The 18,286-nt window shown below is 40.4% G+C and overlaps 3 protein-coding genes across 10 annotated transcripts; 1 reads left to right on the plus strand and 2 right to left on the minus strand.

Annotated features, from left to right (window-relative positions):
- The first annotated feature begins 1,004 nt into the window (after positions 1–1,004).
- LOC135582926 (transcription factor BIM2-like) lies at positions 1,005–5,396 on the plus strand. 8 transcript variants are annotated; one of them, XM_065122391.1, is made up of 11 exons: positions 1,012–1,226; positions 1,343–1,485; positions 1,556–1,659; positions 1,985–2,264; positions 3,120–3,290; positions 3,404–3,515; positions 3,819–3,888; positions 3,969–4,064; positions 4,182–4,486; positions 4,640–4,763; positions 4,982–5,396. In XM_065122391.1, exons 3-11 carry the CDS (start codon positions 1,591–1,593, stop codon positions 5,042–5,044), a joined length of 1,290 nt encoding a protein of 429 aa, XP_064978463.1. In that variant the 5' UTR covers positions 1,012–1,226; positions 1,343–1,485; positions 1,556–1,590; the 3' UTR covers positions 5,045–5,396. The 8 variants fall into 8 exon arrangements, with proteins under 8 accessions (XP_064978469.1, XP_064978463.1, XP_064978451.1 ...); XM_065122379.1 differs by having other exon boundaries at positions 1,013–1,226; positions 1,576–1,659; positions 1,971–2,264; positions 4,185–4,486; XM_065122407.1 differs by having other exon boundaries at positions 1,015–1,226; positions 1,576–1,659; positions 2,003–2,264.
- A 2,401-nt stretch (positions 5,397–7,797) lies between these two features.
- Positions 7,798–8,644, minus strand: LOC135619918 (protein TIC 20-v, chloroplastic-like). Its single transcript, XM_065122419.1, has one exon. It carries the CDS (start codon positions 8,547–8,549, stop codon positions 7,926–7,928), a length of 624 nt encoding a protein of 207 aa, XP_064978491.1. The 5' UTR covers positions 8,550–8,644; the 3' UTR covers positions 7,798–7,925.
- A 1,698-nt stretch (positions 8,645–10,342) lies between these two features.
- On the minus strand, positions 10,343–14,496 carry LOC135619899 (rhamnogalacturonan I rhamnosyltransferase 1-like). Its single transcript, XM_065122354.1, has 8 exons — positions 13,570–14,496; positions 12,657–12,724; positions 12,449–12,537; positions 12,150–12,315; positions 11,767–12,056; positions 11,456–11,660; positions 11,210–11,367; positions 10,343–11,017 (listed from the first exon to the last, which is right to left on the minus strand). Exons 1-8 carry the CDS (start codon positions 13,886–13,888, stop codon positions 10,774–10,776), a joined length of 1,539 nt encoding a protein of 512 aa, XP_064978426.1. The 5' UTR covers positions 13,889–14,496; the 3' UTR covers positions 10,343–10,773.
- Between the last annotated feature and the right edge of the window lie 3,790 nt (positions 14,497–18,286).

Genomic DNA, 18,286 nt, shown 5'->3' on the forward strand with positions numbered 1-18,286 from the left:
ATATATATATGTTTTATGTCTCTTTGACCATGTTTATCTCCTGAAGCAATTCTATATCTTTGCTTATTTATATGTTTATAACATATTTATCTCATGTAATCTCTGTCAGAAAAAGAAAATAACATAATCATCTCACTCTTGGCATTCACCAAATGGGTGGCAGTTGACAGTGTGATCCACAAAAAGTTTCACCCGAGTGGATCAATCAGATGCTGAAGCAAACAGTGAAAAAGGATGCAGCAGGCACATTTCTTTCAGGAAATGGGAGAAGCCACGAGCCTCATGTCAACAGCTGCACGAACAAGCTTAGAAAGAAGACTACAACTATACCAAAAGGATCGAAGCATTTCATTCATAACGCGAGCTCCACCAGGCACGCTCCTTCCATGCATGTGCATGCTGGATAGAGATATCCTGTTCTTCTACCTTTCTTCCCTTCCTTTTACGTGTGATCTCTCCATCCCATCAGAGACGAGATTTCTCGAGATATTATGTGATTAATATCAGTAACTTGTCATCCATGGGCTTGAGATATGTAAACATCAGATCTCAGGGATTTCTGAGACGGAGAAACGGGAAGACAGGTTGCCGAAAGATGATGGCTCTGATGTGGAGGGGAAGTGGGCGGGGAATCTGCAACACATGAAGAGCGTCGAGGCCTTCTCCTCCCGCAATTCCCGCTCATGTGCCTGTCACGTGTCTCCATTATTATTATATGGGTGATATTTATTTAATGTGATTTGCGCCTAATCATCACCTTATGGGATTTAATTAAAGGTTTTTGGAGTCAACGACCAACTGCGGTCAACCGCCGTACGTCACGTGCACTTCCACCCGCCGCTTCGTCGCCTGCCTGGTGAGAGAGCAGCCGTACGATCCGATCTCGCCCACGGGAACGTTACGGCGGAAGCACGTCTACCGACGCGATGTAAGCACGCGCGAGGCCGTGAAGAGACGCTGGCGTGACGGCGTTAGTCCCCTGGAGGAAACGGCGAGCGGGCGACGGGAAACGATAAATAAAAGCGAGAGGGGCGGAAAAGGAAGTGGGTTGAGCGCGGCGTGTTGAGTTGAGATCTTGGCGGAGCCGCTCGTTACTTCCTGTGCGAGCGAGGCGAAATTTTCCTGAAGCAGAAATACGCCACGATCTCTTCCTCTGTTCCGATTCCGTCTAAAACGAAAGTTCGATCGGTCTGCTCTGTTGAATGCGCTCGGCTTCTCCTCCTCAGGTTAGGGATTCAAGAGAACTCTGTCGTAGATGAGATGGAGCCTTCTTTTCTTTTTCTCTTTTGTGAACTTCTGATTTCAGCAAAGGATTAGTCTGATACCGCGGGCGATCGATTAGTTCTGCTTCCGCAGGAAGACAATTGGGTGTAATTCTACTGCTGTCGTCATGAATCCTTCACGAGAAACCGCAAAAGATAGCAATTTGGAGTGAGTGAGGAAAAAGGTTTTTCTTTTGGTGGTCAGGGAGAATGGAGCTCCAAGGTAAGGCTGGATGCCAAGAATTCCTATTTGTGTTCTTGCTATTTATTGCTGAATTATGATGATTTTTTAGTCAATTTGCATGATATACAGGGAAGAAGGTAACGCATGATTTCCTTTCGCTTTGCTCCCCGGATTCGTCTTTCCAGCTTCAAGATCCAAGGGCTTCATCTCAAGGTACTCATCTGCTGGCTCCACAATTTCGATTATGCCGCAGAATTCAGTAGAATTCTACTGTTAATCGATGAAATTTCACTTTTTCTTTTTTGTTTGCTGTAATCATTGTGAACTCGATTTTTCTATTTCGATGCCTGATTGAAACGCTTTCTGAGAGAATCTGGGACAAGATCGAGGAGACATTGGCGACTCGGCTCCTTGCATAATTCACTGAATTTGGCATCAAAATCGCAGCTTTAACACGAATAGCTTCAAATTCACTGAATTTGTCATCAAAATCTCGTTTTTCTTCTTCCTAATTTTGTTGTCAGGTTTGTTTTTGAAGACGCGGGACTTCTTGCAGCCGTTGGAGCGGGAGGGGAAAGGCGGCGAGGCGGCGGACGGCGGAAGCGTCCCTGCTGAGAGAAACGCGTCCAGCATCAGCCACGTCGGGGCGGGGCAGGGCGCGGAGAAGCCGGAGGGAAGCGCACTGCGGGTGCTCCCTATCGGGTTGCAGACGAAACCCGAACCCGATTACGGCAGCCGGAGCACCACCACCAGCTACGGCTCCTACGCCGGCGGTGTCTCTTACACGCTCTGGGACGACAACGACACCGCATCCAGAGGTAACTTCTCATCAGCTCGGTGCCCTCTTTCTTTCTTCCTCTCTTCTCATTCTAATCCCCCCATCTATCGTCCTTATTTTCTTGAAACAAATATACGTAAAAATGTCTTCTCTTTTAAATATTCAAACGGATTTGAGAATTATACCCATTTTTTCTTAAAAAAGAGTTGGATTTTTTGAGGACACGACCAAATTATTTGACCTCAGATTTGTAGTGAATGTGTGTAGATTTCTTGTTGTTTCAGGACGCATCCATTCCATCCATCAAGGTCTCATGCGAATGTTAAAGATATACCAATGGGGAGTGCTTCCCTCCGCCACCTCGCCCCATCTACAAGGGGTGAGGGGGAGGGAAAATCCCCATTATGAGGTCTCTATATTTTTCATAATTAATTTATTTAAATTAAAAATTAATTAATAATATCAATATTAAAATTTATAAAATAATCACAATTATTGAATATTGATATTATTTTAATTTATTTTATTCAATCAAACCAAATAACTTATAATTGATTTATAATCGACTCAATCAAGACTTAATTCAATTTAATTTGGAGTAATATTTACTGTAGTAAATACAGAGCGAAGAAAGAAGTGTATTTAATATTTGATTACAGAGTGAAGAAAGAAGGATGTTGACGTGGGGCCCCAAATTGATTTAATTGGTGGTAGGGCTTCACCACCATTAATTAGTGGAAGAAGGAAAGGAATGGTGGAAGTGGTCATGTGCTAGATACAATAGACATATACAATGGTTTCGATTTAATATATGGAAGATATTTATGGATTTTGGAATGCTATGTATTGTATGGTATGGCCTCCTAATCTTTGCATGCTTTTGTCTCGTTCTCAGGGCAGTGGCCTCCTCCTTCCTTGGCGGCCCTCGTCGCCACCAAGCACACTTGGGCGCCGGAGAAGAAGCGATTCATGGAGGCAGCCGCGTCGAGATCCAGCCGTGGTTACCAAGTGGATGACGACGAGGAAGCGTTTGGAAAGAGACAAGGCTCCTCCTCCTCCCATAAAGGTAGCTACTTTCTTCCTTTCGATTCCATGTTAAATGATTTTGACGTTGTTAAACTTTTTGTCTGGAGCGGAAACATATGTGGTTTTCTTTGTTTGGTTAATACTGGATGGCAGACTCGAGCATCAAAGCAGAAGGAAAGGCGTTTAGCTCCGAAGAGAGGCCAAACACTCCACGGTCCAAGCATTCTGCCACCGAGCACAGAAGGCGAACCAAAATTAATGACAGGCAAGTCAACGCATTCTCTGAGCACATTGTTAACGCATGCTTTCAAAAATAAACGCATATTTGTGGAGACAGCGATATAAAGTTACAAGTTATTATATTATCCGTTGTGTCTATAAATTTTCCTGCTCCAAATGATTTTGAGTTGGCTAAATGTTGCAAGAACTTGTGTTGTTAAACGAGGAAACATAATCTAGATTGTGTTAATTGAGATGCTGCTTCAACACTGTGCCTTCTTTGTGATGCTATAACCAATAAGTAGAGTTAATTTAACAGTCTATGATGGAATACAAAACTGTTGTGCAGATTTCAGATACTAAGGGAGCTCATACCTCACAGTGATCAAAAGAGAGATAAAGCATCATTCCTTCTGGAGGTATCAGTGTATCGTACAATTATGTCTCTTCTTTCTATGATGGTGTCCTTTTGAGATTTTGTTGGTGAAATTTCCATCAGGTTATTGAATACATCCGCTTCCTGCAAGAGAAGGCACAGAATTACGAGTCATCTTACCCGGGATGGAATCAGGATGAGATCAAGTTAATGCCTTGGGTAGAATCACTAAGCTCAATCTACATGTCATGTACAAGTCCGCCTTTCTAATTAGCTCTCATACCTTGTGTCTTCTTCCTCACCATGTTGGTTTTCTTCTCTTCTGAGTGTTTACAGCAGAAGAAGAACCCAGCCTCAGAAAATGCTTCTCAAATCATAAGAAATGATTCTGCTGCTCCTGCACAAAAATTGTCTGAAAAGCTCGAGAATATGCCATCGACAATGGTTGGCTCACCAGCAACAGATGTGCCTGCTGGTAATTCTTGCAAGACAACAGAAGCTGCCACCAGGTTTGCAAGTAACATGGCAATCCATGATCAATCTCCATGGTCAGTAAGATCATGCAGGGATATGTTGAATGAACCAGAGGAGCTGGCCCTCGATGAGGGAACCATTAGTGTGTCCGCTGCCTACTCCCATGGGTATGTGTTAGCGTATCTACAAATCCTTTGCACATTATATCCTTCGAGACTTCAACCACAAGTCTTTTTTGTTTTTCTCTGGATTTGCCTTTGATCTTATGAGCAATTGTTTGATATTTGATTGTTCTTTGATCCGGTAATTTTCTCCAACAGGTTGCTGAATACACTGACCCAGGCATTGCAAAGCTCTGGTGTAGATCTGTCTAGAGCCAGCATATCTGTGCAGATCAATCTTGGCAAGCGTGCAAAGAGATCTGCAGCCACAGCCACTATTAAGGTGATGAGGACTCTTCTATTCCAAGATATTAACATCTCTACTCCAGTTCTTAAACAACAAATGATCTCCATTCCACTTCTGTTGGCATATCAACTGTAGTCAGCTGAAATCAACCATTCTACCATCCCAAAATACTTTCGACTTATTACTGTAAACCTTGTAATCTTCAAGTTGACTTTAGTACTGATACTATCCCCCTTTTTATTTTTCTTTTGCAGGAACAGAAAGATCCTGCATCTATTTTTCAATCATCTAAAAGACGCAAAGCCGAGAACAGCTAATACCAGTTTCTCGGTCATGACTTTTTATTTTGTCCTGAGGTTGAGCTCTTCAGATTATTGTATATTGTGTATTCAGGAATTTCATTGAGGCTGATGAGAACTGTTGTGCAGTATCTCATTTGTGTCATGTCTCTTTCATGGAGGCTTCCATTACAAATTGTGAAGCTGCTCTATTTTTCAGGCTTCCACTCACATGCGGAGTCTCTTTTCATTCTTCTGCTAAATGATTCTTGCTGTAACATACAATGAGTTGTAACTCAGTGTCCCTTTGGGTTAGGAAATATTCTTATGGACAGACCTTTACCTTTGGCATTTAAATGCATCAGCTTGAATTTTCTTTTCTTCTTCACAACTTGAGTGGAAGCAATCTGATTTCAAATGCTGCACAGTTTTGAAGTATCATATCACCTGCAATATGATTGTATTAAATGAATTGTTAATAAACTACATAGCACATGTGCAATTAGCTCCAACTGTAACTGGAACTTGGAAACTTCATAGCATGTGCTATTAGGCATGCGACAATTGACTCAACAGAGTTTTCAGGATCAAGTAGTTCAAAATCATTTAGCAACGGGCAGCTAATCTAGCCAACATTTTAAACTGCAGCATGGCATTAATAGTTGCTATCTGATAGCAGAACCTAAAGATAAGGTTTTCAATCATAGAAAATATTAAATTTAGGCTTCCACTGTATGTAACAAACTGTAAGGCAAACAACACATAATTGGGACATCAAAACATATGTCATTGGCACAGAATCAACAATAAACCACATAATAACAAAAGTTTTAGAGAAAGTATGCAACAACAAGCATGGGGATGGTGATACAGCATTAAAAGATCAACTAGACACCAAATTGCCACAAAATTCAGCCACAATTAAGACCAAAAATGAACAGGCATCCATAGGCACACAATCGGCCATATAGAGCTTCTGAAAACCAAGCACTAGGAACTTAAAAAACAGAAACTCATCAGCAAAATCATATGCATTCATTGATTGGTGAATATGTTATAAAAATAACATTGTCACATAGTCAACCTGTGAAAGTTTTCAAAGAAAAATGTTGTTTAGGTGGACTGGATTACCCTCTAAAAACAGTTGGAGTTCATGTTATCTCTCACAGTCCTAATGTAGTGGGGTCCACATCCATGCGCCTTATAATCACATCCTAGTAGAATAACACCAGAGATGAACAGAATCCCTTTTGAATGACATATGACACATTTGGCATTTGGCAATAACCTTTGCAGTAGAACCAGATGGCAAATGGAGCTAGAATATACCAAATTGGCAACATATAACAAAAAAAATATTTTGAATATAGTTTTAAATAACCAAATAATGGTATGAGTTTCTACATCATTTACTACATGGACTCAAAGAATCAAAATGTTTGATAATCAGAAATGCCATATGATAACCATGCAAAATAAGCATGACCAAGGAATTGAAAGATGGGTCATGTATCATCATCCATATTTATGCACATGCCTTCACATGTTTAGGATTCCACTTTTACCAAACTTGAACACAAGTAATGTAACATGTTCCTAGTGCAGACAAAGGGCCATATACCAGTAGTTGATTAAATTGGGTTCTCTTTATGGAAGATCTGGCCATGAAAAAGTGAATGCTTGGATAATGCGACATGTCCCGACTAAAATAGGATGGCCAAGTTATAATCACTTCCACATAACAGCTTGAAATATAGAAACATCAGAAAAAAAAAAAACAAAACAAAACAACTAAACTTAAGCAGCATAGTCAAGCGCAACCAACATCATTAATACTGCAAACCAACATCCATGTATAAACATCAGCTGCAAGTTTTATATCACCGATGTGCAAATCATAAATTGGTTTAATCCTAAAGCTAGGTATGATAAGCAAGAACAAGTCATAAACTGCCAGTCATGTATCCAGTTTAACCCAAACAAAACCAAGCTGTAAGCCAATGTTGAATGAGATAACACTAGATAATCACATAACTTTAAGAAACCAAACCTAACCTATAGCACCTCCCAAAAAAGGGATAACCAAAAGGCTAAGCACTTCTTACTACTTAAATAAGCAAAAATAAAGTTTCAGGAAAAAGTCAATAAGATATATATAATATGTAGGTTGTACGATCAAACTGGGAAACCTGAAAGTGGAGTGGAGCCAGCGTGTTTGATTCAGTTCAGCGCAGTTTTTGTAAATCTAAAATGTTTTAATTCCTAGGCTCAGTTTCAAAAGAATAAGTAACTTATACACAAGAGTTATCTCAGTGAAGTATCACATGAATCATTCCAAATAACATATGAAGCAACTGGTTGCTACCCAGCTGTCCTGAGATCCATACAAGACTAATCAGTACTTATCATAGAGCAGCTAGCAAAATTCGTAAAAGTAATCCAGATCCAGTTACAACAAAACTGAGGAATGCCTTTATTCGATTGGTACTTACCCGCCAGTTCTTTAAAATTTTGGAATTTTAGCTTTTCATAATATGTTCAGTGTTACCTTTTCAGCTCTTGAGAGACATGCAAAGGCTTATTTAATCAGATTAGGTGCTGCTAAATGGAATGGTGAGACAAATATATCAGGTTCATGGGTTCAAGAAATCTGCTTTAACCGCAAATATGTTGCATCATTTATCATCAATTACTAGTTTGCTCCCTATTAGATTTAGGATTTTAAGTTCTAAAGTAATGAATCACCGAAAAGACTAACAATAAAGTGTATGATCATTCGGATTCTAGTTACATGAGATTCCACCCAGAACAACAATTTATTGAGTGCAAAGCCAGAAAAAGTTCCAATATTTCTCCCCATCAGAATGATTTAAGGAAGATAAAACGAGATAGAATCAGAGCATAAAAGCTTAAAATGGCATCACATGACCCGCCTCTCCGCGGCCTCGGCGACGAGTGGCAACCGCGGAACCTGCCCCAGGAGGCATGCCGTGGAGCCGTAGACGAAAGACGCGAGCAGGAACAGGAAGACGGTGCTGTCGAGGCTCTGGAGGAGCTCCAGCCCGATCCCGCCATTGGGGTTGAAGGTCCGCTCGAGGAGATCCGGGAATATGAGGAGGACGTCGAGGACGATGGCCTGCATGGTGTTGAAACGGACGAAGAGGCCGAATTTGGATGGATTGCGAACGACGGCGAAGTAGAGGGTGAAGAAGAGGAGGGAGGGGGTGAGAGGGGAGGAGCGGAAGAGGTGGATGGCAGGTACAAAGGGCTGGAGGACAAGCTGCAAGGCAGGGAACTGGGTCAGCACGAAGCGCCCGTAGTGGACGCCGTCGAGGAAGGGGTAGAGATAGCAGGCGGCGGCCAGGATGCGGTCCGGGGGGTCGGCGGGTTCGCCGTTCTTGGTGGCGCGGGCAACGAAAGAGTCGAGGAAGCGGCGGCGACACCGGGAAGAGATGCCGGGGAGCCGATTGAGGTGGCGACGGTGGTGGTGGAGGAGGAGAGGAGAGGGTTTGGGGGAGAGGAAGAGAAGAGGAGAAGAAGCCATTCGCTACTTCTTCGTCCTGTGATCTCGTGGGTTTCGGTGTCTGGAGAAAGGGGAACGGTGGCACAATGCAAATAAAGCAGGTCAGGCCGGGTCGGTCTGTATTGGGCCGTACTAAATCTCAACTAAAATTATTACATAGATAAGCCCAAGACCAGCCCATTACAACACGAGACCTAATAAGCCCCTAAAAGGGTTCATCTTCTTCTTCTTCACAGAGTTAGGCCTAATAAGCCTAAAAGGGTTCTTCTTCTTCTTTCTTCTTCTTCATCTATCAGCTATCATCTGGCAAGTATCAGCTTTAGGTTCACAATCTTGGAATACTCGATCACAGAGCCTCTTTGTCAACCTCGGTTAAAGCCTTCAGATGTACTGCTTCAGTTCTGGACAGGCCACCACAGATCATCCTTCCTGAAATGTAGCTGCAAACCCCAGCCAAAAAGGTGAAGACTCCAAAGTGTGACCACCACTTGGAGCGTGGCAACAATCCATTATATGTAATCTATGGTTGCAAGAACACTTGCGGTTGGCATTTGGGAAAACAAGAGAAACTTGTTCTTAATGACAGGAGATTTACCATATTATCTATCATGTCATAGAAGAAGATAGCTCTTAGGAAGTCCTAAAAGTGTTTACACAAGAACAGGCTGTGTAATCCAAACAACTTCTTGAAAAGATAATGCAGCCTCTTCAACTGTGATCATCCAACTTAATTTTCAGATCACAAAAACACAAACAGAAATCAGTGCTCATCTGATCAGAAAACAAAAACAAAGTCAAATTGTAATTGAGATGTCCAATACTTTTCATCACATCCAGCTGATCAGATGTTATTTAGCATCTCAAGGCATGGACCGCAACATCAGAAAAAGTTCTCAGAAAGTAGCTCAAACTTCAACAATTTCTGCTACTATTTAATTGGCTCATTGGATCACACACCAGGAGATTCTTCTCCAACACAGTCCTGTTCTTTGGGTCCATTTTATCCTCCCAGTTCACCAACCATAGTCATCCAATCCTTTGCTCCATAAATGACCACTGAACTCAGTGCCAACAGAAACACAGCTTGGACCCCATCCTGGAAGGCAATGCCACAGATTTAAGTGCTAGTGGAACTAAAAAATAAGAGAAGACTCGAGATGCTACTGCAATGCAGTCCCATTCAACCTTTGGAAAATGCATCATCACCACCTACCAACTAATAGGGCAACTTTTGGAGTTCAATGATATGCCCAACTGAAAACAAAGCATGAGATGATGACCTTACACCATCTTGAATGATGTAAGAATGGTTTAATCTGAACATGAACATAGTCAATGATGATACAAAATTTTTCTTGGTATTCAGCATGTGGAACTTCATGGTGCAAAAGCAGTAGCTACTCTTGGATCCCAATATCTTAATTCCATAGGCTAACATGTAATAATGGAAAAGGAATTGCTAATAGATAATACTTCATGAGTCTGCCATATAAATGAGGTTTAATTGGCACTAAACATGTAGTCTAAACACAACAAACTGTCAAAAAGAATTCCCCATTCCACTATGACCAAGCCATAACAAAGGTCAAAATTTGCCTTCTTTTTCTCTCTAGCTCTCCTCATTTCCAAAGGATGACATTATTTGGAAATCGCACTTCAGCAATATTTATAGACACAAGCATTTGTTGCATGTATTGATGTTTATTTCTGAAAGAATTTGCTTGCATGAACATGCATATACCCTTGTCCAAATGTAACTTAGAGAAAAAAACCTGATGGAGCAACAAAAGAAGGAATCAAACTTGCAGTGGAGATAACAGCAAAAATTTGAACTTGAATTTGAGAGATATCTCATGACTGTGTATACGAAGGAGCTCCTGAAACAACCTAAAATCCTTCCAAACACTAACCTCCCTATTACAATCTCCTGTGTTGTACATGAAGATTTAATTACATGAATCAAGCTCCTTTCTGCATTCACCTCTCTCCCACTCATCCTTCTATACAAGAATAAATACTTATTTGAAGAATATAAGTAAAGCTATCGTATAAATGTGTATATTCGCCAGCTGCATCAAAACGACATCTGCAACGTGCTAACCTCTTTGGTTCTTTTCTCCTCCATGGAAGCAAACCCTGGGCAGCATTCCCATCATTCGGTCCAATAATTAACTTCTTGTTAAATGATTTAAATCAATGGCATTCTTGGAAAGTTGCAAAATAGAATGGTGTCTTGACAACAGATTCATGAAATCCATGGTTTATCCGGCTGTGGGAAGCACTCTTCGGGATTTGCATAGAAGTAGTCCTCTTCCTTGGGCTTGTCAGGAATCATCACTCTCCTCACAGGGTTTCCCATGCGATTAGCATGTGTTTCCTTAACTGATGAAGAGAATTCATCCCAACTAAGAGTACCATTATTGTACTGATCTATCAGATCAACTAGGAGTTTTCTGTCCAATAAGATCGTCTTCCGAAAACCCAAGTACCTGAAAGTATACATAATAATTACAGGTCTTAATTGCCAAGTATCTGGAACTTGCAACATGGTTTTGTATATCAAGTAGTATTGAACATGTTGACCTAGTAGGAGTTGGTTTATCCACCAACATTGTTAAACTGAAAAGCAACATCACCAGATAATTTTATAAATAACAGTAGTAAAGTATAATGTACAGTACCTTCGATGACCTTCGACAACTTTAGCCATGTTACCATCATATGTAGGAACAAAGATATCACTCTCCAATGAAACCAGGTAATCTAATGCTGCCATTTGCGATGAATGGTTCTGAAAGTATCTAAGATCAGAAGGTCCCAATAAAGTTTCCTTTTTTACCTATTAATACAGACAAGCAATATATCAGACAAAAAATAAAATTACAAGCAGGAACAATTAGAGATGACTAACTGTAGCTAATACTGACCACTTTTGGATAAGTAGCAGACAGAGCAGCCATTCTCCTTTCTCCACCATAAATCTCTCCAGCTGCAATATATATTTGGATACTGCGATCGACATCCAGAGCCCTCAACACCAAGGTGGTTTCTTCTGGCGTTAAAGGACAGAGACCATCTCTTCTTTTCATGTCAGAGTCGATGACTTTCTCTTTCCACCAGGGATAAGCATATCTATATCCAAAAGGAAAGAGCCACTCAGAGCCGATATGATGATCTTTATGAATCCAATGTCAAGAGCAAGACAAAAGGACATTCAAACAGGATGTTCTTTTTGTACCTCATTCTTGTCAATTCTTCTGTTTCCTCGCTCGTGCAACCTTGAGTACATCCAGAGAAGGCCAACATGTCCATTTCATATCGTAAATGGAGAACAAGAAAAGGGCCTTTCTGTCGCAGAATTCTAATTATTCTTCTGCCCAATTCTTCAATTTGAGGAGTGAATCTAAGAGAAGCATAATTTACTCTGCAGCGTAATTTTTGTATCTCTAATGGCAGACCATTATTAGCAAGCCGAGCATCTGTTCTATTCAAATGCACAACCTTGTGCTTCCGTATCAAAGGAAGAATCTGGTTTCAAGACAGGGAGGCTATCAGCTTTTCTACTGAGAAGATCATACATCAATTCATTTGTTTTCATTATCCTCACAGAGGCATACCAACCTGATTTTGGTAATAAGAGACATCAGACCAGCTAACAGGTGGCATCGAATAAGACATCCCAAGCTCAACCCTTGTTTTCAACCTAGGTGGCAATTCCTTCAATATCCGGACCTCATCTCTCAAAGAGGTGATAAAATGATCAACATCAAATATATCTTGAAATTCACTGTCATAAAAGAAATTCTGTTATTCTTGCAAAAAGAATGAATAGTAAACTACAGCATTTTATTATACAAATTAACTCATCAACATGTTAAACCCTGATCGTTAAGAAATTTAATCTGAAAATAAAAACATACCTAGGGTCATTCCAAAAGGAGGTTTTGTCCAATTCTGGTACTATGAGTGTCACATTTAAAAATCTCGCAATAGCAACCATGTCACAGATCTGAAGGAAAAAATTGTAATATGAGAATCTACGCACAATCACTTTCACTAGCAAAGAAGAAAAGATGATATACGCTTAAACTTCTCAATTGAACTATTGAGAATTTCATGAAGTCTTACTGCTGCTCGCATTTGATTAAGCCCACCATTGCATGAAACCATCAGGTATCCATTATTTCTGTAGATTCCTAAAGACAGGTACGTACATAATTTGGATGAGAAAACAGTAATATTGACAAACTGGCAAACGATATAATTAAACCAGTCATCGTAAAATAGATGATAATTTGGGCAACTATAGTGCTGCATAAAAATGAAAACCATACTTGTTTATACCTGAACTTGATTAAGTGCTAGATGCAGCAGAGATAAGAAAGATTAAGCTAGAGAAGGATAACAACATTAGATAAAACATATTTCTAATGGATATTATAAAACAGGTCTTGAATTATGAAACAGGTATTATAAATTCAGCACCCAAGAAGCTGAATTTATGGGATAATGTTACATGCTGATTTGGAGGTTTATGCCTTATATATGAACTGACGAAAAAACAGGAATCACATGGCCAACTTAAAAGCTAATGGTACACCACTTAGTCCTCAATTAATTGCTAATAATCAAACATAGTAAATTTTCCAGTCTGCTTAAGAACAATGTATAATTTTATTTCTCTTTTTGTTGGCAAACAAACTTGAGTAGCAGTTAGTGAATTCTAGGCAATTATCACTGAAAAAAAAGAAGCCTCGTAAATTAAATCATAAATTCTATATAATACAAAGAGGATTTTTAAAAGGACAATTAGAATTTATACAACTCAAAGACGTCCACAATTTAGCATAAAGCAGGCAAAAATTGTGATCCATCATAAGTAATATTTATAATTCTCAAATCAAAAATCAATTTCTTGGTCACAGATTGTAAAAGAAATAAATGATATAGAGGGTCCAAAAAACAAAACAATACGATCAACAGATCTTAAATTACATGACAAGCAACAAAAAAAATTGCATGACGAGCCGAAAAAACTCACTTTTGGGTGGCAGAACAATTTTCTCGACGTCAATCAGAGAGGATTGTTTCTCCGTGAGCGGCGAATCTGAGGAGGTGAAGCAAGAAGGCCACCCCTTCAAGACCTTCGGCCCCCATATCTCGCCTATCGCCATGAGCTGGAGGACGCATGTCCACAGTAATACAATCGTCGTCACCCGGATCATCCAAAGTTTCATCTTTGGCCTTGACACCATCGGGCTCTTCAGCTTCTCCGCCCTCGAATCGCTTCCCTCCGTTTTCAGATCAATCTGCCTCTTTCCCAAGTAGTCAGATCTTGTTGTCCTTTCTAAGCGGCACATCCCTTAAATCCGAGGAACTCTGCCTCCCATACATGAAAAGAGAATCCTTAAATTTGATTTCTTACCATACCAAGCCTCAAACCTTCGAGATCTCTAAAGCCAACACGGGATTTTTGCGACCAAATAAAATAAATAAAATGAAATCTGCCTTTTCCACTCAATGCAGCTTGATACAACGAATCGGACTCCTTAAACGCCTCGAATTCTATTAGAAAAGGCGATGTCTCCACCAAAAAAATTTTGTTTTTTATACACATGAAATAAATCCAGCTCAAACACCGATGCTAACCTTACATACCGCCAAACAAATTGCCAAAAATCCCACCTTTCTACCTCTTTAGCCCACCTCTCCCACAGCTTTCTTCTCCGATTAGGAAAACAAGGGTGGCACCTGAGTTCTTCGCAATTACGAGCCACTCACACCGTCAATTACTTGCAAGAAGACCCTCGCAACTCCGTGTTTTTCTACGGGTTCATGATCCAAGGGCCAAGTTCGGTGATTTAGAAGATAATTAGGAAGGAGAAATCAAAGGTGGGCGGCGATTTCACGAGGGAGGGGGAGAGAGAGAGAATGAAGAGAGAGAGAGAGAGAGAGAGAGAGAGAGATGGGCGGACATTAGCTGAGGGGGCGTCGGTGGCATATAATATAATATACGTATACGTCTTTCGCCGGTACTCCTCAACCACGGTTAAGTCCTAACCCTCGGCCGTCGAATGCGGCGCACCAATTATTGCCTGCCAGCTCACCTACTCCCGGGTCCCCCCTGCATTTTAACGCGTGAAGAGAGCAGTGCGTGATCGTGCACACACCACCATGCGATCGCATCGTGATGGACGGGCGTGATCTCGCGGCGGCGATTTATGTGGGGGCGCCGTGCGAAGTGGAGACGGGGATGACCGTTTGATTCTCCCGTGAGGGGCGTCCGCGTCCAGTTAGCGGTCGTACCGTTAGTCCACGACGGCGCCGTGTCAGAACGGTCCACCGAATCACAGGATGTCATGTCACACTGTAATCTTCCGTCTCCACCACCTCCTCCTCCTCTCTCTCTCTCTCTCTCTCTCTCTCTCTCTCTCTCTCTCTCTCCTAATTGAAGCACCGTAGAAGATAATTATTGTATGAACGTGAATGTGCTTATACTTCCAAATAAATAAATAAAAATATAAAATTTCGAAATTAAAAAAATCTATTGAGATAGATTTTGTAAGGAAAAATAAATCCTAATAAATTATACCAACACATTAATCGTCAAATCAATGGAATAATATCGCAAGAGTAATCTGATTACACCAAACGAAGTTGGAATTGAAAAGGGCAATTGACCAAATTAGAGAATTAATCCAAGCGAGAGAGGCATATCGGGGTTGGTGGACTCGGTAACCCATAGGAAAAGCATTAGAAATGTCCAAACAGTCGATCATTTTTGAGACATGCAGATCATCGACTCGTCGGGGACTTTGAGATTCTCGAACGAAGGGGCATGAGATGTGATCGCAGAGGATCAGATTGAAAGAGCGGAGCAGTTGGACGGTCGAGATCTTTCATACACCCTCCCGTGTGGTCCTCGACATGGAAGGCTATGGGTAAACCGTGGGTGGGTCATTTCACGCGCTAAATCTTGTCATCATGAGAAAAGATTGTATGAAGACAACATTACGTATGTTCGTACTTAGCATGCATGCTATTTAGGTCTCCCATCCTTGTCATTTATGTAGGATACGAGCTCAAGATCATGATCCTTCCATTTGAGCTAAATGGCATGCCTCGGCCATTCAAAGAGGTCACATCGGATTAGCTACTTTTAAATCTGTTGCGACCTATTAAATGACCGGCAGGTATGATCGTGAAATGCAAGAGAAAGAGAAAAAGATAATCATGCTTAATCAAAACAAAGCAAAGTTATGATGACAAAGCACACCATCATTAACAATTTCAGGTCAAATGGCACTCTTATGGGGAATTAATTTTTAGATTCGAGCTTTACTTGTATGGTAAAGAAGCAATCTTGGTGATCTTTCACCAAACGTACAAGCTGCAGTAAGATTGGTAATAGAATGAGCTACCAACCAACACTAAATGAGTCTGAACCTAACAAAGACAAGATTCATTGCATCATGCACAGAGAAGAGAAGGACGGTGGATTTGCCCCTACAGAGATGGAGGAACTGTCCCAGTGTTTCCTTTGGCTCATGCACCACCCACCATTTTCAACAGGAGAAGGTACCGAGATGGGCCTGTGGATGTTCATGCAGTGCTCGTCTTCCAAGTCATTATGGCTCTCCTCCACGACGGGGAGATTCTTCTGCACTAGGGGTGCTGCTTCACCATCCCTGCAGGTTCCATGGGTAATTGACGGTACGTTGCTTCAGTGGCCCGCCCATCTGCCATGAATGACAACAGGACGATTAAATCTGCAGCTCGTACTGCAGAGCTGCTCGGTTAAACTAAGTGACACCAAAGTTCGATTTGATGGGGAAATGCTCAAGCTGGAAATACTACTCGAGAAAAAAAGAAGGATATTATCACATCAAATTTGATGCAAAAAGACAATCGATTGAGGGGGAAGAAGTGCTGCAGTCAATGATGATCTCCTCAGCCAACAAACTCCATGGTGAGATAGATGCATCGTTTTGTGTGTTCCAATCAGCACATTCACATGATTCTCTTGTTTTCTTCCAAGGTGTGCTTGAAAGAAGAAAGCCTATTTATCCCACTTTGACTGGTGAAGTTGGGAAACAGCATGGATTATGATCGACTGATGCAGAAAATTGTGGCTTCTTCTTGTCCTATAATTGGTGTTTTATGGACCACATACAAGAGAAGAAGAAATCAAAGGAAAAAAGCACAAGGAAAAGAGAGTACAACTCAATTGGATTCTCCGAGTGCAAAAAAATATAAGCATGAAAGTTTCTTCAAGTAGATCTTTCTTTCACACATCCAATATTCAAACAGCATCAGTCTCGGAAGTTTCCATTGCAAGTTTTTCTCGGTGCCCAACTTGCATGGACTGTCGGAAATTTCCAAGAAATACAGCACCGAATTCCACAGAGAAATCAGAAAAGACAACATGCTTAGCTCCATTTTCCTGGTTCAGAGAATTCTGGAATTGGCATCTTGAAGAAGTCAGAGAAGTTACCTTCTCCGAGCAACAAATAAATCTTACATAATTTTGGGATGAGTGAGATTTTTGTTCATATGTTGTGAAGCCACTACTAATCCAAGTCGCATCAAATTCTGCTTTCATATAACAGGAAAAGGAGAACGAAGCCACTCGATTTCTTCTTTTCTTTTTCTCTCTTGCAAAGATGAAGCCATAATGTGACTGATTTAAAATGCAAAAGCCGACGCTCTCAAGATCTCAAAATGATTTCATTGCAGCGAATGCAATCGGAAGATGAATTGAGATGGTCAAAACAAAGAAAAAGTCCTATTCTGCGAGTACACGGGATTGCTTCACTGTCCTATCTCACGAGTCCCATGCAGAGAACAATTAGTTGCCAGCGATGCAGGAAGAAGTAAAACTTATTTTAGCTGAAGACCATAATGCACAAAGAGCTCAGACTGACTTGATCAGTATATTTCGTGACCTAAGAAACCATTTGAATCATGCAAATAATCTTTATGCAAAGTCAGAGTAAGACTCAATACCTGAACAGAAATGTGCACAGCTGATGCTCATCTTCAGATTCACCTGAGATGCTTCTATGAAATTATACCGACTGCTTGAAGAATGTATAAACTATTCCCTCGTAATATAGTGGCTGCTGTAATAGTTGTCATTGGGAGTTCACAGTGATTCATTTGCATGTGTATTAAAAAAAAATCACCATCCAGACCATTATCATCGAAATCTATAATGGTATGGGTAGAAAATGACGATAAAAGATCCATATAGTTTTATATGGCCGATTATTGTTGTTGTATGAAAAATATTGTTAATTTGTAGAAAATTAGAAGAAAAAAAAGTATCTTATACATTTAACTGTAATTTTGACATGTTTTAAATACATGTGCAGATAAAAATATTAATTAGTGCCTTAATCATCACCCCTAAGATCCCCTCTGAAAAATAAATATCCAGATGTTCTACAATCAATAAGGTAGATGTTTCTAATAGTTTTGATCCTTTTGATTATGTTATGGTACCATTGGCATTTCCTGGATTCTATCAATTGTTTTATCTCTACTTTCTTCTTCCACTCCTCCAAGTGCTTTCGATAATTATGATTAAATGTTCTTGTATGAAAAACATTGTCAATATATAGAAAAACTATAAAAACATTTATCTTATATGTTCAACTACAATGTTGACATGCATCAAAAGTATGTGCAGATGAAATATGAATTAACTTGTGATAAGTTAGATGTTTGTGATAATTTTCTTTTATTGGGGGTGACAT

Source organism: Musa acuminata, chromosome BXJ1-3 (assembly GCF_036884655.1).
Source record: "Musa acuminata AAA Group cultivar baxijiao chromosome BXJ1-3, Cavendish_Baxijiao_AAA, whole genome shotgun sequence".
In the NCBI taxonomy this organism is placed as follows: domain Eukaryota; kingdom Viridiplantae; phylum Streptophyta; class Magnoliopsida; order Zingiberales; family Musaceae; genus Musa; species Musa acuminata.